This window comes from Taudactylus pleione, unplaced genomic scaffold (assembly GCF_031769625.1).
Source record: "Taudactylus pleione unplaced genomic scaffold, aTauple2 ptg000018l, whole genome shotgun sequence".
In the NCBI taxonomy this organism is placed as follows: domain Eukaryota; kingdom Metazoa; phylum Chordata; class Amphibia; order Anura; family Myobatrachidae; genus Taudactylus; species Taudactylus pleione.
The window spans coordinates 11,222,583-11,246,667 of NW_028284420.1; the positions used below are offsets into that span (position 1 = coordinate 11,222,583).

At 42.8% G+C, this 24,085-nt stretch overlaps 1 protein-coding gene across 1 annotated transcript in view; it reads right to left on the reverse strand.

Moving 5' to 3' along the window:
* SYCP2 (synaptonemal complex protein 2) overlaps positions 1 to 24,085 on the reverse strand; it is a 457,471-nt gene that overhangs the window by 174,621 nt on the left and 258,765 nt on the right. Inside the window, exon 24 of the mRNA XM_088482789.1 lies at positions 21,896 to 22,020. Coding sequence (XP_088338915.1) covers positions 21,896 to 22,020 — 125 coding nt within the window. The remainder of the gene's footprint in view (positions 1 to 21,895; positions 22,021 to 24,085) is intronic.

A 24,085-nucleotide genomic window follows, 5' to 3' on the forward strand; every position in this document is an offset into this window, starting at 1 on the left:
CACCAAATCGCTAATTTCCAACTCGCATCCGGATGTTTTCCCATTCTAAACTTACAATTCTCCAAATGTAATAGGTCGCGATTTTCAAAATCGCAACCCAAACTTGACTAAAATTCGCCAGAACTTTAGACCAGGCTCAGATACGCGAGTTTAATGACACTCCAAAAAAAAAAAAGTGGCTAATTAACCCATGTGAAGTCCATAAATCATCATCACATGCCTATATAACCACACCTACAGCCATTGCACCTGTGAGGGTTGGAGAAATGGAGTTTGTACAGTATTTATTGGAGCTGAATGCTTGTGGCTTGCTTTCTATGGAGGAGCTGCGCAGGAGGAGGGCGCAGGAGCATCACCAGATCCAGGTCCTTATTCTGCTTTGTGCCAGGTAAGGTTATCGACTAAGGATGGACCTGGCCTTAATCTCAGATCATGAGGTGGTTCAGTTATTTAGATTGAACTGTACAAACCTCATGACCCTATATGAGCAGTTGAGAGATGATTTGGAGCCTTTCGCTGGTACTGTAGCAACTATGCAGTGCCCGGGCTGCATAAATTAATGTGTGCCCTGCATTTTTTTGCCACTGGCTCATTTCAGTCAGTGAGTGCTAGACTGCTTATGATTACAAAACCCACTTTCTCTAGGCATTTATCTCAAGTGTTATGTGCCCTGAAGAAGTTGTGGCGAACATATATCTCATTCCCACGTTGTGAGTCTGAGTGGCTAGACCTTAAGGTAGCTTTCTATTGGCTCTCAGCATTTCCTAATGTGCTGGGAGCCATAGACTGCAGTGGCGTCACAAGGGGGGTGCGGTGGGTGCGGGCCGCACCGAGTGTCACCCTCCAAGGGGGTGACACCAAAATCTGACTCATCCCCGCCCCCCGCTCAGCAGAGCCTGCACTGCAGGGAGACGCCAGGCTGGAGAGGTGCTCTCCCTGCAGCAGCTGCTGAGACAGCTTTTACTTCTGCCGGCTGCCGCTGTGCCTGTCACACTGAGACAGCCAGCGGCAGCCTACTATACAGTAAGTGGCAAGTGCGGCTGTGCTCTTCATACAGTCCCCTACATGTGGGGGGGAAGCGCTAAAGGCACGGGGCTGATTACCTACTGTCAGTGTAAAGACGATCAGCCTGACTGAAGCCGCCGCCGTGGTGGATCATGGCAGCTGAGCTCCTGCTCCTCCTCTCTTCAGTGAATCAGCTCACTCCCTGCCTGACAGATCGTCACGCTGGGAGCAGGCAGGGACAGTCTACAAAACATTTGCCAGTTTACAAGTGTATTCAAATACTGTTGATTACACTTGAATACTGACAAGTAGTTTGTACACTGTCCCTGCTTCTTCCCAGCGTGACCCTCTGACCTCCCAGTCAGAGCGGATGAGAAGGAGCTGGAAGACAGCATGCAGCCAGCACAGTGACTATGGTCTACTGTATACAGTAGGTGTAATGGGAAGTAACTAATTCAGTGAGGAGAGAGTGTCTATGCTGGGGATGGTGTATTAATGTATATGCGTTGGTATACTCATTGTGTTTCTGTGTGTATAAGGGGTGTATTCATGTTATGGGTTATATGTGGGTCAATGATGGTCTCTGCATTATCTGGCGGTTACTACGATGCTCTCTGTATTATCTGGCGGTTACTACGATGCTCTCTGTATTATCTGGCGGTTACTACGATGCCCTCTGTATTATCTGGCGGTTACTACAATGCTCTCTGTATTATCTGGTGGTTACCATGACGCTCTCTGCATTATCTGGCGGTTACTACGATGCCCTCTGTATTATCTGGCGGTTACTACGATGCTCTCTGTATTATCTGGCGGTTACTACAATGCTCTCTGTATTATCTGGCGGTTACTACGATGCTCTCTGTATTATTTGGCGGTTACTACGATGCTCTCTGCATTATCCGGCGGTTACCATGACGCTCTCTGCATTATCTGGCGGTTACCATGACGCTCTCTGCATTATCTGGCAGTCACTGTTACACTCTATGCAATACAATAGGGGTCATTACTTCTGGGGGTAATATTATAGGGGGGCATTACCACTGCCATTGTGGGCACTATTAGGGGGCATTACTAATGGGGGCACTACTACAGGGAGCATTACTTTTGATGGCACTACTACAGGGGGCATTACTACTGAAGGCATTACTACTAGGGGCACTACTAATGGGGGCATTACTACTAGGGGCATTTCTACTAAGGACATTAATACTGGGGTCACTACTATAGGGGGCACTAATACTATAGAGGGCACTACTATAAGGGGCATTACCACTACCGCTGGGGGCACTATTAGGGGGCATTACCACTGGGGACATTGCATAGGGGCACTGCATAAGGGGCACCACTACTGTGGGCACTACATACGGGACACCACTACTGGGGGCATTGTGTAAATGTGTCTGCTGGACTGGTATTTGGGGAGAGTTTGCGGAGCTGCGCATCAATTTTATTTATTTTTTTTGGTGGGGGGGGGTGTCACCATGAGTTATAGCACCGGGTGACACCAACACTAGTGACGCCTCTGATAGACTGCACCCACATTGGGATCAAATCGCCGCACTTGAGGGGGTATTTCTATGTCACTAGACATGGCTACCACTCCCTCAATGTGCAGGGGACATTGCAGCAGTTGTGGAGGAGCCGGACCCTTTACCATCAGAGGGCGTTGTCAATACAGAGGGCGGGAATGAGGTTCGACAGAGGATCATACAAAATACAAATAATGTTGAAGCGCTTGTTTGAAAAAGACCAATAGATACTATGAAAGCAATTTAATAAAAACAATAGACATAATATAGTAAATAACAGAAATGTGGTATGCAGTGTTCTTGAATAAAACGTATTGACTCACAATGTCAATACAGGATAAATAGCTCTCTGTAAAGTGGGACAGTGCACAGGATTTTAGAGCAGTGTTTGACACAGCTGGTGAATGTGTATCCAGATAAAAATGATTAACAGTGTAACCAGCCGTACCCGTTATGGCACAATATCTGTTATGCACACACACACTCACCCCAAATGGTCCTGTGCGGGGTGCAGCGTTTCACCGTCCAGCAACAAGAGTGCAGATTCTCTGTGTGCGTGATGGGTGCTCTACCGCCAGTAAGCGGGAACGTCAGCCTAATCAAGGCGGCTAGCAGGAATTCCGTCTCGATGTCACGGTTCAGCGGCTGCCTGAGGGCCTGTGATAATCCGGCTGTATAGCAACCACCTGTTCCCAGGGGGCTTGTTGCTGGGTGGTTGCACGGCTGGTGCAGAGTTCCAAGGGCTCAATAGAGAGACGGCAATCTCATGAACTTGAACAATGTAAGTCAAGTGCATAAATAGTCCAATAGAGCTATTGTAGTGTTCCTTTCCTTGACGTGTTTCTCCGGGTTTGAGGGTCACGGTTTCCTCAGCATTTATCATGTAAGTTTTCCAGGACACAATGTAAGAGAATGTATATGTGTATAGATGTGTTAAAGTTGTATGCCAACAAACACAAAATGTATGTACAACTCCCAGAGGAACACCCTAACGGGTTGAAATGCGTTGGTGACAATTATACTTATACAACACTGTCCTCGCATTGCCTATTATTACGGACTGCACTCTGTTTGAACTGAAACAAGAACAGATCACATGACCAGACGCGATCACGTGACCAGGAAGTAACGGAGCTTCCAGACACCAGAGCAAGATACCCGTAACCGCCGACAAGAGGACTCGGAGCTCAGAAAGGAGGAGGAGAGATGCAGCCACACATAGCGACGGGAGGCAGGTGAGTCTCTATAGTGGAGGGAGAGTGGGTCAAGATCACCATGGTCACGTCCAGCATTCTCCTCCAAGGCAGAGGCAAAGGACTGCATGGCCGGTTAGCCAGAGTGCTATCTTTAAATAGACTTACCACTCACTCGGGCTCCAGCCACTGTAGTCTAGGTCCGGAACCCCTGCCTCCTTAGTCTAGTGGTTCTCCTCGTACCTGCGCAGGATCCATCCCGGGCAACCCCACCACCAAATATTAACAACTGGCCATTCCACGACTAGAGACTGTTTTCACATTTCCCTAGGAGAGCGCAGGACGGCGCCTCCTCCCAGATGCAACTTTAACATTATTACCATCTATCTACATTTGACAAAAGAGACTGTTTGCAGTTCAATACTTGTATTATTGCTTATATATTGTTGTATATTTAGAAGCAGAGTTTGTTTTCACGATTTTTATATTGATATGAGTAATTTCCATCTTCTATAAAGTCAGATTTGACCATCCACTTCTGTATACCACAACCACATACCCATAAGTCAAACCAATACACATTACAGAGAGGGTTTGAGCGCTGAATGCCTAATTTCTTTGTATTATCTATTGTGAAAGGATGGACATCTTTCATATTCAGCAGCTCACCCGGCACAGAAAGATTAGCTTCCCAATGCGCAGTGTCCATCTGTTTGTATAAATGTATGTACATAACACAGAAGTCTGAGCTGGAACCGGTGGAAAAGCTGCATGACATACCTTTTTTTTGCCCATGAGTGTCTGGTAAGTGTTTTTGTTTTAAATTTTCAAACACCATTACAATTAATATTGTATAAATTTTTTTAGGATTAAATGATTAGGAAATCCAAAAATATAGCATTTGTTAATGTACTGTAACATGTTTTTATTTGCAAAAACAACAATATTGCAACTTTTACATTATCAAACATGTCTTCAAATATATATATATATATATATATATATATATATATATTAGGGATGTGCAGGCTCGGATAGGTTCGAGTTTGCACGTGGAGTTCGGATTTTTCCCTCCAAAAAAACGGAACTCAGAACGAGGCAAAACGTCATCTTACATGGACGAACATCATCATTCCTGGACAAAAGACCAGGAATGATGATGTTCGTCCATGTAAGATGACGTTTTGCCTCGTTCTGAGTTCCGTTTTTTTGGAGGGAAAAATCCGAACTCCACGTGCAAACTCGAACCTATCCGAGCCTGCACATCCCTAATATATATATATATATATGTATATATGTGTATATATTTTCAATATAAACAAATTGGCATTTACAGAAAAAAAAATGCAAAACCTGATTTGGAAACATACTGTAACATAAGTAATATTTACTTTATTTCCACTGAACCAACTGCACCTCTAACTGTGCATTTAACTACACCACCACGTGTGCATAGACTGCGCCTGGGTGGAGTGGTAGGTGATGGACTTAGTGAACTCGTGCACACACTACTAATAGTGGAACCTGATGAAAGCTTCATTAGGGCCCTCTGAGTAAGGTCAAGCAGCCTTAAATCTATATTGTTAACCATTCTAATGCGTGTGCCACTGTGTTAGCATTAGAATTTTTTTTAAGGACATATTTAATGGTTTCCATTTGTTTTGTTTTTCTCTCCAGAAAGTAAAAATGCTTTGTTCTAAAATTGTCAAGGGACAAAGCTATCTCATCAACAGAAGGGGGTTTTGGAGGTGTAGGCTCTGCTGTTGTATGGGTCATTTGCTGGTTGTTGTTATCAACCACTTCTGTATTTTCATCCACAACCATGACAGTCTACTGTGACTAATACAATTTCGTGAGCTTCTTCCAGACGATGTTGTTAAGGAGTTGGTCGATGTGGACGTGATGGACCTAAAAAAAAGGTAAGGAATATTATTTTGCTCTTTGAAATGTTGGGGGGGGGGGGGGGCGGAGGGGCGCTGCACAGCTTTTTCACACCAGAATTGAGTTTTGATTGTGGCAACATGAGAAACATGTGTAAGGATTAGATGATTTACATATTATTCTAGTCGCCTATTGAAAGCTTGTTTGCTTTGAGGCTAATTCCTCAATACATGCTAAGGTACATACTAATGTGTTGGGTTTCCTGCATTTCTATTTTAGCACATACCTGCAGGATGTTTTTCCACATGTGCACAAGGCCTTTTTGAAGAAGAAAGCTTCCCCCGTGGAGCAGCTGTGGAACAATTCAAGACGTTATTCTTTGAACAATTACAATGTTCATCTTAAAAATGCACCAGTAAAAATACTCGGGTTTGGAGTGGAACAGTGCAAAGGCCCTTCTGAGCTAACTAAGGGCCTGATTCAGACCCGCTCGCAAGCGGGTCGATGGTCCCCCACTGCGCATGCGCACGGGCGCTCTGTCGCTACGGGTCTCGCACCAAAACCGGGTGGCTGTCGATTATGATTGACAGCTTGCCCCGTTTTGGAGGCGGGCAGGGGAGGTGGCTACACAAACGGAGGCCTGCCATTTGTGGGAGGCACCACTGACATCACCACAAGGGTCTCGTCGCAAGCCCCAATGGTCGCGAGGGTCGCGACCATCACCTGGCCGCTCGCAAAAGCTGTGTGTGGTCACCCACAGCTATGCGAGCGACCAGGAGGCCGAAACAAACAAAAAAAAAACCCACCCTGATTCAGAGCGAGCGCTCTGAATCAGGCCCTAGGCTCACAAACATAATAATACGAAGTTAAAAACTATTTACACTTCCTAAAATTATTGTTTAAAATGTAAATAATATTATATTTTTTTGTTTAAAAAAGTGCTGTAGCACAACACATCCCAGCATGGCCAATCATTCCAACAATTGTACTCCGTGCAATCTATGTCATAGCATTCTGGTATGTGCTGTTCTACAGCAGAAGATGATTGTACAGGAATAGAGCATTACAAAGAGCAAAGAAAAATATGCATGTACAAGTATGTAATATGAGTATTGTTATGTTACTCACCAATAGGGGCTAGGTTTGGAGGTCTGTCTGTATCCTCAATATGAGTCCCAGGTAGGATCTCTGTGGGAATGACTTGTTTGAGCTCTTGTTCATAAGATATGTAGTGTATGGGGATGTGATGCCCACCACCGGTATTGCAGGACTGCTTCAGTTCATTTGCCATTTTGCCCTTCTACACACATTTTATATAGTTGAACCACTTCTGCAAGTTGTAAATGTCACGTTTGGTATTAACAGCATCTGTGATGCCAAGCCACATTTGTTTCTTTCTGGCCAGAGGGGTACAGTGTGCGCGTACTCCCAGGAGCCGTGTGAACACTGGTACCATAGCATGTACCACTGCAGAATTTTCTTCATAGGTGAAGCGCATATTGCGCCCACAGCGCGTCTTTCCAGGCAAAGGACCAGCAGACTCAGCCTCCTCCACCTCATCTTCATTTTCCTCCTCCACCTCTGTGTCATCATCCTCCTCCTGCGCTTCCTGGTCTGACAAAGCTGCCTCCTCCTGACTGTATCTCCTGCCCGACACTCACCTCGTGATCCTCCTCCACCTGCCTCTGCTGAGCTCCCCCAGCTCTCCTGCCTGCCATGCTGCATACAAAATTGGCAAAAATCCTCCTGTCTCCTGTCGTGCATCCAGCTTCTTACTCCCCATCAAAGCACAAAATGATGCCTCAGGTCCTTATATAGTGTGTGTGATGCATAAGTCATGGGACTTTGCCCTGCCAATGGGTGAAACTGTTTGTGTCAGTATACTTGGAGAAATGCAATTCGCGTTCCGGTTGGTATAAAATTTGCACCTTTTCCTGTGAGTTTCATCACAAGACGTTGCATACGAACTGCATAGGTAGCTGAAATATAGCTACCTATTACATACGTAAATTTAGAGTCATGTTCGCAACTTTTAAAGGCGCGAGGAGGTGCGTATCCATATGTGCGAAAAAACTCACACCTATTACATTTGGCCCTAGATGCAGAATATGGATTATATTTGCTCATGCAACCGAAAGAGTAAATAAAAAAGTAAAAAAAAAAAATAGCCTACTGGAGAGGGGAAGCTGCAGTGCCCAGTGGCAGCCATATCTGTTCTTCCCCAACAAGAATGTTGCTGCATCTGGGACATTGGTATTCATTTCCCTAGGATGGGGTCACTGATTTTTCTAGTGCCATCCTATCTCTTATGTCTTTCCAAATGGTGAGCTGCTTCCTAGCCCTGGGTCAGATATCTTTCCCTGATTACATGCTTATGACTGCTTTGTTTGGGGGCATAAAAGCAACTGATCACTGCTGACATGAATGTAGCAGAGAAATATTCTCAGATTCTCCAGTTCGTCTAGTCTGAAAGGGTGGATAAAGACTTTGTACACATTTTAAATGGGATGAAACTCCCAAATTTGGTAACATTTATAAACCCTGTGTCTTAACAATAACTCAGACATCTTGCTTTCCTCCCAAATCAGATGTTCTGAACCGACCCCTGTAAATATGTCGTTGTGGGTCCCAGAGACGGTGCCTGGTAAAGGCTCTTAATGCAAGCTGCTCCTCAAGTCTTGTATGTTTTTTGAAAATTGTATGTTATTACAATTTCCAGCATTAATTACACATACATAAAACAAGAACAAGAGTGTATAGGTGAAACAGTCTGATAAAGGACCATTCAATATAAAATATTTGCAAAACATCTCTTTTCAAAAATCCAGAAATAATACATAGTCAAGTATAAACAGGGCATCATGTACAGATATCTGAATTTTATAATTCTTTTATATCTACATAATCTGATATCTATACTACAATATAGTATTTAATTGGATTTAACTGACTATAATTTTATATTTTATATTAATATCTAAGAGAAAAGAAAATGTAATCCATCAGATTTAGCCATAACCAACTATAAAACATCAGACAAGACAAGGGGGAGGGAAGGGAGGGGGTCTCCAACTCTTTATTTTATCTGTAACGAATCTCCATAGATTGTCTCCAGGTTATATTAAAACTGCAAGGAATCTAAATTTTTCATTGTATATTTCTCAAAAGAAACCAAGTGGTATTTCCAAAAAGACTCATTATTCGATTTTGAGATAATATATCCAACAATTCTATATAATCACCCCATTTTTTATAAAATTTCCTAACACCTTGTAGCTTGTCTTTCAAAGTATAGAGTTTTAAGCAACATCAATTTAACCATTTCTACCAAAGGAGTCTTTTTTGAAGTCCACTTCTGCAAAATTGTCTTTCTTGCAATAGTAACTATAATTGTTAAAATAGGTATTAAATGTGTAATTGGATGTGAGACCTCCCAATTTCGAAAATCTGCACACAAAAGTGCTGATGGATCCAAAAACACTTGTAGTTTAAAAGTTATATTTATAAAATTAATTATTTTATGCCAAAAGCGTTTGATTTTGGAACAACTCCAAAAGTTGTGATAGAAAAGTGCTCTTTGAGCAGTACATTTTGGACACTCTCCAGTTTCCTCTGCAACCATATACGTTGCCCTTGAGCAATATATGCCCTATGTATGGTACGAAAATGAACTTCTTGGAGATTGGCCGAAGGTAGATATTTTAGTGGAAGTTCCATTGAAGTCAACAACTCTGCAGAAGTAAAGCTCCCAGGGAAATCCTGTATCCATTTATCATTCAACATTTTCCACAATATTGTTTTGTCTATAGACATAAGATCCCAATAAAGATATCTTGTTTTATAGGGAATAGATGTTACAAGAAATAATAATTTTTGCAAAACCGAGTCATTATTTATCATATTAATCATATTAATGGGTACAAAGTCTTGTATGTTTAAACCTGAAATTGTGAATGTTATAGAAAATTACTTGGAAAACAATGATAGACCAGATATTAACAGGAGAATCCTCTGGGAGGCACATACTGTAAATGTGTCCTTCAGGGCTTGCTTACCCAGCTTGGCTCTTTGGCTAAATGACAGAAGGTTCACCGGAGGCAGGTGTTGTTGCTTAACTCAAAGATCTTGAAACATGCCTTAAGGCCACCTATGATGTCTCTCTGTTGCCTGAACTTGGGAAGACTCGTGCAGCTGTTGCTAAACTTCTATCTGATAATGATAAGTTTCTCCATGTCACAGTGCGCCGGACCCCGGCTTCCACTTAACGGGTCCAGCAGCACTGGAATCTGCAGCGAGCGGGGAGTCCCCGGCGCCCGCTGCCATGTCGTCTCCCCCGGGTCCCCGCATGCCGGCTGGAATTGCAGGCGGCCGAGGCTCTCCTAGGAGCGTGCGCGCGGCCCTGCAAAATATTTAACGGCACTGGCGCGCCAAACATGAAGTCACGTTTGGCGCGAGATTTGAACTTTCTCTATAAGAGGAAGTCTCTGGCACCAGACAGGTGCCAGAGTATAGGCTCCATTCCATACTCCAGCGTTCATTGCACTTACCTGTTATCCTGATCCTGACCTTGGCTTGTTGTGACCGATTTCATCTGACCCCTTGTACTGCTCCTGATAGCTGGTTCTGACCTCGGCTAATTCCTGTGACCCGTTTACGTCTGCTCCCTGGTACCATCTTGTCAATTTGGTTCTGACCTGGCCTGTCGACTACGTTTATTCTTCTGCACCTGATCCTGTGTCCACCAGTGCCTGTATAGGGGAACCTTACCTGAGGGCTACGACCTGTCTGTCGGACGCAACCAAGCCCATACCTTCTTGCGAGGGTCCCTGGTGAATACCGCCGGCACATTAGACTCCGGGCCTCAGGTATAGGTCTAGCCAATTCCCTAAATACCGGCCACATCCACATTCCATCCGAGAGTTGTGACAGAATACTCTGGCTGACAACATGGATGCTACTGGTAATCCATCACCACGAGACCAGCTCGAGAACCTACTTTCTAGAGTCGAGAAGCAAGAACAAGACCAGGCTCAGATTACGCAGTGTTTGCAGACACTGATGCAGCAAGTCGGTGTCGCTCAAGCACCCTCGGTACAACCAGGTCCATCTACTACGGCACCAGCCGATGGGGCTTCCTCACCCATACGGATTCCGAATCCAACAAAGTATGATGGGGAATCGACAGGCTGTCGTGGTTTCCTGAACCAGTGCTCGATCCAGTTCTAAGTCCAGGCAGCAAGTTTCTCTTCAGACAGAACTAAAGTGGCTTACATAATCTCGCTATTGTCAGGTCAAACATTGGCTTGGGCCTCTCCATTGTGGGAAAGAAATGATCCGCTTGTTCACAACAGTGCTGAGTTCCTTAGAGCCTTTCAGAAGGTCTTTGATGAACCTGGGCGAGTATCCTGAGCAGGGTCAGCCATCTTGCAAGTGAAACAGGGGAACCAATCTATGGGACAGTATGCCATACAGTTCCGAACCCACGCTTCAGAATTTGGGTGGACCAATGAAGCCTTGGTTGCGCATTTACGCAAAGACTGTCGGATCAAATTAAAGATGTCCTTGCATCCAGGGAATTGCCAACGTCCTTGGATGACTTGATCTCCTTGTGCATCCGAGTAGACCTTCGCCACAGAGAGAGAGCATGAGAAAAGGAACAATCTCGTCGCTTCATTTTTAAGATGGCTCCACGATTCACGGCACCTATTGAGTCACCAGAAGAACCCATGCAGATTGGAAAGTCTCGTCTTCCTGCCGCAGAAAGAGAAAGGAAGTTCAAGAATAAACTTTGTTTGAACTGTGGCGAATCAGGCCACCTCCTCTCTGGCTGTCCAAAGCGTCTGGGAAACGAGAAGACCTAAATAATCCAAGGGTGGTCAGTTTAGGTGCATTGAAATACACCCCAAAAAATCAAGTTACTTCCCAGTTTTCCATTAATGTAACCCTGGTCGTGGGAGATTCCTGTGAAGAAGTCAAAGCCTTTTTAGATTCAGGTGCCAATGGCAATTTCATCACGGCTAAAAAGGTCCAAGAGTTAGGTATTGCTAGCATGCCGCTGCAAAAACCCCTTGGCATCATTGGCGTGCATGGAAATAAACTTCCCATGGCTACCATTCATTCTCAGATGACATAAATCACCATGCAAATAGGGGCACTTCATCGGGAATCAATAGCATTCTATATCCTCCCGTCAGCCGAAAGTCATGTTATCCTGGGTCTTCCTTGGCTTCGCAAGCATGCCCCTGTCCTGGACTGGAGAGAGCCGCAAATCCTGCCATGGGGTTCTCAATGCTGAGGGGGTCTTGTTTATAGTCTGTCAAACCACATCATCGCATCATTCGGACCTCCGTTGTCTCGTCGGAAGATCAGCTTCTGGCACCATACCAGTCCTTCAGAGATGTGTTCAGCAAAAAGGCCGCTGAGACGCTTCCTGCCCATCGGGAGTGGGATTGCGCTATAGATTTATTGCCTGGAAAGGTCTCACCTCGTGGTAGAATTTTTCCCCTCTCACTTCCCGAATCCCAGGCAGTTACTGAATACATTACAGAGAACCTGGTACGTGGATTTATCAGAGAGTCTAAATCTCCAGCTGGAGCAGGTCTCTTCTTTGTTAAAAAACAAAGGATGAGGGTTTGAGACCATGCATCGATTACCGGGGCCTGAATGCAATTACCATCAAGGATCGGTTCCCGCTACCCCTGATTTCAGAACTCTTTGGTCGAATTAAGGGGGCAAAGATCTTCACTAAGCTAGATCTTCGCGGGGCCTACAATTTAATCAGAGTCCGATCTGGAGACGAGTGGAAAATGGCCTTTGACACGCGATGGCCACTACGAATACTTAGTTATGCCTTTCGGATTAAGCAACGCCCCAGCTGTATTTCAAAATGACATGAATCATATTTGCCGGGATCTGTTGTATAAATTTGTAGTGGTGTATTTGGACGATATCCTAATATTCTCTTAAGATATACTGTAGCAAGTCATCATCAACATGTTTGTGAGGTGCTGTCTTGTCTCCGAGCTAATCAGCTTTTCTGCAAACTTGAGAAATGCTCTTATGAACAAAATGAACTGACATTTCTGGGGTACATAATCTCGGGTTCCTGCCTTCGAATGGACCCAGAGAAGCTTGCAGCTATTGTCAACTGGTCCCGCCCAGTTGGATTGAAAGCAATACAACGCTTCCTGGGCTTTTGCAACTTCTACCGCCAATTCATCAGGAACTACTCTTCCATCGCTGCTCTTACCAGGAAGGGTCAAGACACTCATGAATGGTCAACACTCGTGAATGGTCAACTGAGGCAGAGGAAGCCTTTGTCCATTTAAAGCAGCACTTCCTTTCAGCACCCATCCTGAGACAACCTGATTGTGACCAACCATTTTTTCTGGAGGTGGACGCTTCCACATTGGGGTTGGGGCAGTCCTGTCACAGAGAGACAAAGGAAATAAGTGGTACTCCTGTGGGTTCTTCTCCCGAAAGTTCTCTACATCGGAGAGGAATTATGCTGTTGGTGACAAGGAACTACTTGCCATCAAACTGGCTCTACAAGAATGGTGATACTTGTTAGAAGGAGCCAAATTCCCCGTAACAGTCTACACCGATCATAAGAATTTGACGTACCTCCGGACAGCTCACTGTTTAAATTATCATCAGTCCAGACGGTTGTTGTTCTTCGATTGATTTAATCTAGTAATTACTTACCGGCCGGGTAATAAGAACATCAAGGCTGATGCCCTGTCTCGAGCATTTAGTTCTGCTGAAATGGAAGAAGTAAAGGAGGATAAGGCCATCCTAAACCCTGCCTGTTTCTTAGCAGCCACCAAGAGAGTCAAGATTCCACTAGGGAAAACATTCATAGCCTCAGAATTTCGAGCTAAACTACTTCAGTGGGCGCATTCATCATGTTTCAGTGGGCATGCAGGCGTCAAAAAAATCTTGGAACTCATCTTCAGCTGGTACTGGTGGCCGACGATCCATCAGGATGTAAAGGACTTTGTGGCAGCCTGTCATATTTGTGCTCAGCATAAGATTCCACCGCACTCTCCATCGGGTTCCCTGTTGCCACTACCAGTGCATGATTTTCCATGGACTTTGTGACTGATCTGCCTTCATGCCAAGGGTTCAACACAATTCTGGTCGTGGTGGATAGGTTCTCCAAGGCCGCTTACGTTATTCCTTTGAAAGGTCTACCCTCAGCACCGAAGTTGGCAGAGATTTTTGTAAAAGAAATCTTGAGGTTACACGGGTTTCCTAAGGACATTGTTTCTGACAGAGGGGTACAGTTCAGCTCTAAGTTCTGGAGGGCATTATGCAGGTGCTTTGGCATCAATTTGAGCTTTCCTTCGACCTATCATCCCCAGATTAATGGCCAGACTATACCATGAGGCATCGGGACATTCTCCATTCTTTGTTCAGTATGGTCTGCATCCAGTGTTACCCGAGTTACCTGGCCTTCAGCCAGTATCACTCCCAGCCGTACATGCTACAGTGAATCGATTCTTTAGGTTCTGGAAGATGGTAAAGAGAAATTTGTGTAGAACCTCTTCACGTACAAGCTGTTTGCAGATAGGAGAAGGAGGAGGGGTCCGATGCTGGCTCCTGGTGATAAAGTTTGGCTGTCAACCAAATATCTGAGATTAAGGGTTCCGACAATGAAATTCGCTCCCAGATTCATTGGTCCTTATCCGATCTTACAGGTGATCAACCCAGTGGCATATCGTTTGAAACTTCCAAACACTCTAAGAATACCCAATGTTTTTCACGTCTCTCTTCTCAAACCATTGGTATTCAATCGTTTCTCAACTCATTGCTACCCTCCTCCTGCGATTCCGGTAGACCAACCAGAAGAATATGAAGTGAAACAGATTCTGGACTCTAGGGTTTCTAGAGGAGCTGTTCAGTTTCTAGTAGATTGGAGGGGCTATGGTCCTGAGGAACGTTGCTGGGTCAAGGCCTCTGACATTCATGCGCCTCAGCTTCTTCAGAAATTCCACCGGATGTTTCCCAACAAACCATTTGTGGTGTGTTCGATGCCCACCCCTAGAAGGGGGGGTAATGTCACAGTGCGCCGGACCCCGGCTTCCACTTACTGGGTCCGGCAGCACTGGAATCTGCAGCGGGCGGGGAGTCCCCGGCGCCCGCTGCCATGATGTCTCCCCCGGGTCCCCCGCATGCCAGCTGGAATTGCAGGCGCCGCGGCTCTCCTAAGAGCGCGCGCGCCGCCCTGCAAAATATTTAAAGGCACAGTCGCGCCAAATGTGAACTCACGTTTGGTGCGAGATTTGAACTTCTTCTATAAGAGGAAGTCTCTGGCACCGGACAGGTGCCAGAGTATAGGCTCCATTCCATACTCCAGCATTCATTGCACTTACTTTTTATCCTGATCCTGACCTTGGCTTGTTGTGACTCCGATTTCGTCTGACCCCTTGTACTGCTCCTGATATCTGACCTCGGCTGATTCCTGTGACCTGTTTACGTCTGCTCATGGTACCGTCTCGTCTGTTTGGTTCTGACCCGGCCTGTCGACTACATTTATTCTTCTGCACCTGATCCTGTGTCCACCAGTATCTGTATAGGGGAACCTAACCTGAGGGCCGCGACCTGTGTGTCGGACGCAGGCAAGCCCATACCTTCTTGCGAGGGTCCCTGGTGAATACCGCCGGCACATTAGACTCCGGGCCTCAGGTATAGGTCTAGCCAATTCCCTAAATACGGGCCGCATCCACATTCCATCCGAGAGTTGTGACACTCCACCAAAAGTGTCTTCATAAATTCTTCTCATGGGCTAATAAGCTGGGGCAAATTATAGCTATGATGCTGCACTCCCAGTGCTCTTCTTTGTTCATCCTACAAATAAGAACCCACAATGATTGACTCACCACAGATGCTATTGCAGTGATCTTTCATGAATTCTTCTACCAGCTTTATAACCTCCATGCCCCTCTTCTCATTGCTTAGTTTGAATCTCATTCAGCATTTATTGATGCCTGCTTACTTACATTCTTATACAACACTCTCCTGTTTGTGCTTCCCTGGAGAGATCCTTCACCCTCAAGGAGCTAGAGGCCCTGATTGATGCAACTCCCTCTGGGAAGAGCCCAGACCTGATGGGTTCACTAACAGTAGAAGAGAAAGACACTGCGCTCTGTTATTTATGTTGGGACATAAGAACAACACATCAATGTATTAAAAGAATTTAATGCTTAAATTATAATAATAATAATAAAAAACAAAGACACATGTATAAACACAAAGATAAATATGAAAATTGTAAAAAATAAATAATGAATAATAAGCGAGCCTGCTAGAAGCTCATAACCAGCAGGAAATTAACAAGCATGCAAATGTAGTAGTTGATAAGGCTCCTAGATCTAAACACACTCTCCTGTGAGAATAGCTACACCATATGTCTGTGCAGAATGAGCTATATACTGCTGTAGCAAGTGAATTGTTAAGGCACTGGTGGAGCCTGTAGCCACTGATAGCTATCCCCAACAATGTATCAGTAATGATATTAGTGGAACCCGTTGAAAAAATGCCAGTTTTGTATCAAAGTCACAAGTGATATAGCCAATCTCAAGCGTGATTAATGAGGCTGACCATATGTTCCCGAAGTTGAGCCTGTATATAACATGTAGAATAGTACCCTATTGTGCAATAAACAGTCAAGCAAAGTTCTGCTGGGTACTTAAATATTTAGGCTGTCAATAAGTACCTGTAGATAGGGACCTTGCCGTCCTTTTCACAAAGGAAATAGTAACTGAAAATTCCCAGTGTATTTCAGCAAGATGTGCTAAACATTGATGTCCGACAGGTCTGCAAGCTGCTTGTTGGTCTCTTATTCGCCGTCAGCACCCGTCCTGTGCTTAACAGCCGCCGGGACCTCCGTCAGCGGCCACGTGACCCGGATCCGTAACTGGAGTGGGCACCGGAGGATGCTGATAGGGCAATGGTCTAACGGTGGTTCAAATCTCGCAGGAAAAAACTTACAGGCTAGTTTTCAATGTGGCGGCACCTGGTTCCAGATGGTTAGTAGCTTCAGTGGCTGGTATGGAGAGCAGCAACGCGTTTCGGCTACTACTGTAGCCTTTTTCAAGCTGTAATGCTCCCCTTCATGGCTAGATGATATATATAGTGTATCAGGGTGGAACCCATTGGGTAATTAGATAATTACTTTACTAACCATCCAACTCTCCTTAACCCTTAACGGTCGGTCCCAAAAAAATGTATCCATATCATTTACCAATATACTGTTAATATTCCTTACGACATCTTAAACACAAAACATTCAATAAATATAGAAAAAGAAAAATGTTTATTAAAACAACTAAAATCAATTAGTGATAAGCGTATGATGATACACATAGTATGCATATATAACTATGTGCATATAACACGTATGTATGCATATATAAGCATACCTATTTCAGCCCCCATATGTCAACAAGTGTGACCATATGTTTGGCTGTCTATCCTTATGTCCCAACAATAAACATGACAGAGAAATATAGACCATCAGAGAATATAAATTATATAGTTAGAACTTCATTAATAATGAGTAATTGAAACATCGCCTATGCTGAATCAGCTACTTTGCGATATCCTGAGTAGTGTACTAAAATAAAATAAATGGAAAAAAAGAGAAAGGAAAAAATAGCCTATCTATATCTAACAAACATGTAGCTGACCATCGATGATCACCATCGAACAATAGCATCTGAATTCCAGTATATCGTTAACATAATAAGTTGGACATGAACTGGAATAAAGTAAATAAGTGAACAACTGAAAATGTCTCTCAACATTTTTCAGAGGCACATCATAATAATCCTGATTGTCTCAGAGTTATGGGGGTGGAGATTATAAAGAAAACTTTAAGAGGAGGTGATAGATATAAACTTCTTTGTGAAGCGGAATCCAAATGGATCTTCAGACTTCAATCACTATCTCCAGATGGCTTAAATGAAGCCTTGGAGTTCTGTGATTAATTCCTCCGTTGGGTATGGAGATTCAGCTGGTACTGGTCCATATGTACTGTGCGGTCAGTGGACCGGTGCCAGGAAAAAAGAAAAAAGGGAAAAAACCTTAATTTCTCTTGCCAACCTCAAGAGATTTTTAGACCCCTCTTCACACACATGTATATGTATGTGTGTATATGTATATGTATTTATGTGCATATATATGTGTGTGGGAATGTATGTATATACATGTGTACATCTACCTCTGATCGGTATACCGAATATGTTAATTAATATAACTTTATTATGTAAGGCTCGCTCTTTCCTTTTATCTTATCTTATCTTTTTGCTTGCAGTGGGGATGTGCATTATCTTGCTCTCGGTTAGCTCACCCATATGCCCGAGTTGCTCTGGGCTACCAGCATATGACCAGACATAATTTTCTCCGTACAGTGTTTCTCCCTGATATATCGGTTGGGTCTCATTAGAGATAGCCCCATTCTCATATCTTTAGCCACATTGTATAATATCAGGTGTCTCTACTCGATAAGCCAATTCTACTAGGACCGATATTGATATTTGGATAATTGGTGCTCTTCCATGAGTCTAGTACTATTACGGATGCTAAAATATATCATCAGTATTACCATTAGCATTATACTATATTTACATCATTCAATAATAATAATATATATATATACATACGTGTTATATGCACATAGTTATATATGCATACTATGTGTATCATCATACGCTTATCACTAATTGATTTTAGTTGTTTTAATAAACATTTTTCTTTTTCTATATTTATTGAATGTTTTGTGTTTAAGATGTCGTAAGGAATATTAACAGTATATTGGTAAATGATATGGATACATTTTTTTGGGACCGACCGTTAAGGGTTAAGGAGAGTTGGATGGTTAGTAAAGTAATTATCTAATTACCCAATGGGTTCCACCCTGATACACTATATATATCATCTAGCCATGAAGGGGAGCATTACAGCTTGAAAAAGGCTACAGTAGTAGCCGAAACGCGTTGCTGCTCTCCATACCAGCCACTGAAGCTACTAACCATCTGGAACCAGGTGCCGCCACATTGAAAACTAGCCTGTAAGTTTTTTCCTGCGAGATTTGAACCACCGTTAGACCATTGCCCTATCAGCATCCTCCGGTGCCCACTCCAGTTACGGATCCGGGTCACGTGGCCGCTGACGGAGGTCCCGGCGGCTGTTAACGACGGGTGCTGACGGCGAATAAGAGACCAACAAGCAGCTTGCAGACCTGTCGGACATCAATGTTTAGCACATCTTGCTGAAATACACTGGGAATTTTCAGTTACTATTTCCTTTGTGAAAAGGACGGCATGGTCCCTATCTACAGGTACTTATTGACAGCCTAAATATTTAAGTACCCAGCAGAACTTTGCGTGACTGTTTATTGCACAATAGGGTACTATTCTACATGTTATATACAGGCTCAACTTCGGGAACATATGGTCAGCCTCATTAATCACGCTTGAGATTGGCTATATCACTTGTGACTTTGATACAAAACTGGCATTTTTTCAACGGGTTCCACTAATATCATTACTGATACATTGTTGGGGATAGCCATCAGTGGCTACAGGCTCCACCAGTGCCTTAACAATTCACTTGCTACAGCAGTATATAGCTCATTCTGCACAGGCATATGGTGTAGCTATTCTCACAGGACAGTGTGTTTAGATCTAGGAGCCTGATCAACTCCTACATTTGCATGCTTGTTAATTTCCTGTTGGTTATGAGCTTCTAGCAGGCTCGCTTATTATTCATTATTTATTTTTTACAATTTTCATATTTATCTTTGTGTTTATACATGTGTCTGTTTTTTATTATTATTATTATTATAATTTAAGCATTAAATTCTTTTAATACATTGAGGTGTTGTTCTTATGTCCCAACATAAATAACAGAGCGCAATGTCTTTCTCTTCTATTGTTTATGCTTGTGAGGTTGGCAATCACCTCTTTTAACACTGCTGCACTGGTATTTGAATCACTGGCTCATTAGCGCTGAGGTGTTTCTTGTGGGTTCACTAACAGGTTTCATACCAGACCCTAAATGCACTTTTGGACACTCATATCTTTTCTTCCCAAGCTATTGAGGCACATGTTTCCATTATCCCTAAGGAGAGTAAGGACCCATCCCTGTATGCTAGCTACAGATCCATCTCCCTGTTGGCCACTCATCTAAATCTGTTACTTACTGACTTAATCTATACTGACCTAGGTAGGATTTGTTCCTGTCAGGGAAGCTTGGGACAAGATGCAACCTGCACAAATGCGTCCATGGTATTACTGTCTATTTTTGACAAAAAAACCTTTAATTGATTTAACAGGCAATTTGTGCATTGGGTGCTGGTTCACTTGGGTTTGGGTCCTTCTTTCGTCTCAAAATTTCTATGCCTCTACGATAAACAGTGCGCAGGGATCAGGGTGAATGGCATTCTCTTAGACATTTATTTTCTGCACAGAGGCTAAAGCCCAGGCAATCCAGCAGAGTCCTAATATCTCAGAGGTGCAGGTAAGAAATTTTAAATACAAATATACCAACTTCGCTGATTATTTACTGGTCACTGTGTCCAAACCTTTCATTTCTCTCCCTAAGCTGGTGCCTGAGTCACTTTCAGAGACCTTCACTACTTTAAAAATAAATTATTCGAAATGTATCGCCCTAAACATAAATGCTTGTGCCCTACAAAATGCCTTTGACTTCCAGTGACATTTATCATATTTTAAATAGTTAGGCACCTATTTCACCTAGTTTGTGGATCTCCTCTTTAATGCTAATCCCCCCCAAACTTAAGGAAATCTCTGCTGACCTCCTGGCCTGAAGACAGAAAGAACTATTGGGTAAGATTAATGTTATTAAAATGACAAACCGACCTAAGCTATTTTACCTCCTACAGACCTTCCCTATATATACCTACTGTTTTCTCCTGGAAGTACAAGATTCAGTTCAAGACTTTGTTTTGGACAGGAGGAAGCCCTGATTCAAGCACAACATATTATACACGTGCAAGTATCCAGGTTGTTTACAGTTGACAGTTATAGGTCATTTGTAATTGGTCTGGAACCTACTCGCTTGTAGTTAGGTTATTTTTCCCTCTAATGGGTTTTGCCTTCTCTTTGCCAGACAGGGACCATTGGACCTATCGCCAGTAAAAACACAACTGTACCTTCGGAAGCTGAATCGTACCAACTCCCTTGGCAGTGTCTTAATGTAGTTTGAGATCACCTGTACTTCTCTCTAAGACTCTTTCAATGCTGTATCCACAATGTATGGTCTACTTGTGGGGGACTCCTGCATTCCCTCCTTCTCTTAGGTTTATGTCAACCTGGGAGCCTGGATCATGCCCTTTGGAAGCCTATCAGTTCACTCATGCTTCCAGGAGAAAGCATGTCAGTCTTGGAGACTCAAGCTGGATACACACTGACAGATACATTGGCCTATCAATTGACCAGCCAATGTATCTGCGCCCGTCGGACAGTGTGTACCTGCGATATGTCGGTGAACGTCGGCGTTCACCAAAATATCGCATTGGCTGTGCTGCACAGCCGATGGACAGATATGTCTGAAGACAGGCAGCAGAGGCGAATAAAACTATCCCACTTCTCTCCATCCTCCATGATCATATTCTACGTTACACCTTGTGTTTCATTTCAGTTTTTTTTTGTTAAATCTTTTTATTGAAATTTTATAATAGTTACATACAAAAGACTTAGATGATTTGTGTTAAGTACAAATAGATATTATGGTAACAACTCGACATATATGGAAATTATGACCAGAATATAAAATATATATAGTCAGACAATTAACTTACTATACAGCAGTAACGATATCTGAAGTGATGATGCACATAGGGGTCTTAATACTAGTTTGAGAAAATATGAATATCTGTACTCAGAGGCCTGCTCTGAATTTTTCCCCATTCGTGCAATTTGAAAAAAAACATCAAAAGAAAAAAAAAAGGAAAGGAAAGATAAGATCATTTCAGTTTGTTATGCTGTTTGTATTAAATGCTAAATCATGACCAGATGTGGACACTGTAACTGACTCTCTACTTTTGCACTGACATTTGTTGTATTGCCTTTTTGCGTTGCTAATAAAGTTTGTATTAAAACAGTCCACAAAAGGTGGATTAATCCTTTAATTTATAAAACCTTGAGAACAATAAATTAATAAAATTCTGCTATACAAACTGCCTCTAGTGTTCATACACAGTACAATTCCCCTTAGGAAATAAATAGAAATCAAAACAATAAAATTAGAGAAACACACATTATGTTATTGTACCTCACTGACGTATCTTCTTGCTTTCTCTTTAAAGCCTCTTTAGAGTACTTGCTTCCTATTTTACTAATTAGTGACCGCGCTGCATCTGGAATACCTTTGGCCTTTTCATCCTGTGAAAAGCAAAATTCAAAATAGTTATAACCTAATCAACATGTAAATATCATGTATTCCTACATGGGTTTCTGTATTTATATGAGAAATGCTAGATTGGATGTAATCATTATGCAGAACTTGCACTTTCTATTTTCACTACACGTGATAGTAGCACTATTTGGACAGTCTTTTTATTACTGCCTTCCATCAACATAATTAGGGTTTATATGTTAATACCATTTGTTAATACATCCCAGCCAGTCTGATGTGCACGCATGCATGGTGCTGTATTTTTGTTTTGGATTGTTACTTGGTGAATGCATTCTTCTTGAGATTCAAGCACTTCCACGTGATGGCTTTTGTTTTGACATGTAAAAAGCTGTATAAGTATGATGATGCTGATTGTCTACTTTCAGCTGTTTATTTTCATTAGGTATGTTGGATGACATTTTTCCCCTATTTTATATTAAAACAAATTGGTGCAAGTAATATTAGGTAATTCAGTAGACCACGTTGCTTTATTATAATGACAGTCCTCGATTTGTTGTTTAATTAAAGGGGTAGGCCCTTATACATTTAATGATTGCTTTACTTGAGACAATAATGTAGCCTGAGAAAAGTTTCTAAATATATTCCCAGACTGTTGCAACACATTTGTGGCAGGTAAAAGCTATATTGAGGAAATGTGTGTAACAATGAATTATTGAGATTAATGTGGAATTTCCAAATAAATACTTTATGCCTTCTAACAGTGGATTGTTTTTAATGTTACTGTATCGGATATTCCGTGATATTTTTGTTTTTGAGCATTTTTATTATTTTTTGAGATTTGGTATAGGGCTCATACTTAGTTAATATTTTCTTTGAAACTAGTGTGCAGTATATGTAATATGAGTCTGTTCATTTTAGCTACAGTATATGGTTATATAGTTAAAATTCTGTGTATGCACTACTTAATGATAGTCTAACATAGGATATAATGCTAATTTGTGTGTGTAAAGGCTACCTTGAAAGAGTCCATCATGGGTTCAGAATCAACCATATTCCAAATATTGGTAGGATGAGCTCCTACTTTTCACTATTGAGGAGGTAGGTGGTGTACTAAAAAAAAGATCAGAACTTAGCTTCGATACTGATGACCACACATTCATACCATACTGGCCATAAACAGGGAGATCCAGGTGGATGGGGTGGAGCGTGGTACGGCGAATCACACGGTTTTGGCTACATCCCCTGCAATATTTATTTATTTGTAGTGCTTAACAGCATTACAACGCTTGCTGTGGGGCTGCGATTACGCTATTTATAGTGAATTGCATAATTATGTTTCCTGCTCTGGCCACTTCAAATGAGAATCGCCAGAATACGGGAGTCATCCACTTTTCCCGAAACCTCTCTCTTAAATTCTGGAATCTCCCACAAATTCCCGGAGTGATAATGTATTTTGCTACAAGGATGAGGCAAACTTAAGTAAATGAAAATGACTACTAAAACCATACTGTATACAGATGGCTATCTGGCGATGGTCCTAAACCATGCAATTTTTTCAGGACACCAACACAAGCTAACCAATCTGTCATGAACTGTCAGACTGACTGTCCATGTGCTGATTTGTTCCCCTTCAAGTTTCTGCAGCGTTCTCTGGGCTACATCCACCTCTCACCAGAGCCAGGCAGAAAAAGCTACCACAGCGTTATATGGGGCAGCACACCATGGGCGCCGCCATCTTGGATTCGCTACGTCCAACAGTCAGTCAATCCCATTTTAGGATTTAGGAAAAACCTGAGCGCCGCTGACCAATTTTATCACAGCATTCATCTGTCTATTTAAACTACTCCAGAAGAATTCCTAGTTATCCGATTTTCAGCTCTCCCTCAGTGGATTGCTGCTGTAGGCTCCTGGTAGTTCTACTGGACTCTACAATTGTTCCTGCCATACTTCCTTGAAATCTCCAGTCTGCTGCATTACACTGTCCCTGTAGTGTCTCTTCAGTGTTTAGCATTATACTGTTCCTGTAGTGTCTCTTCGGTTTGCTGCATTACACTGACCCTGCAGAGTGTCACTTCAACTCACTGAATCATA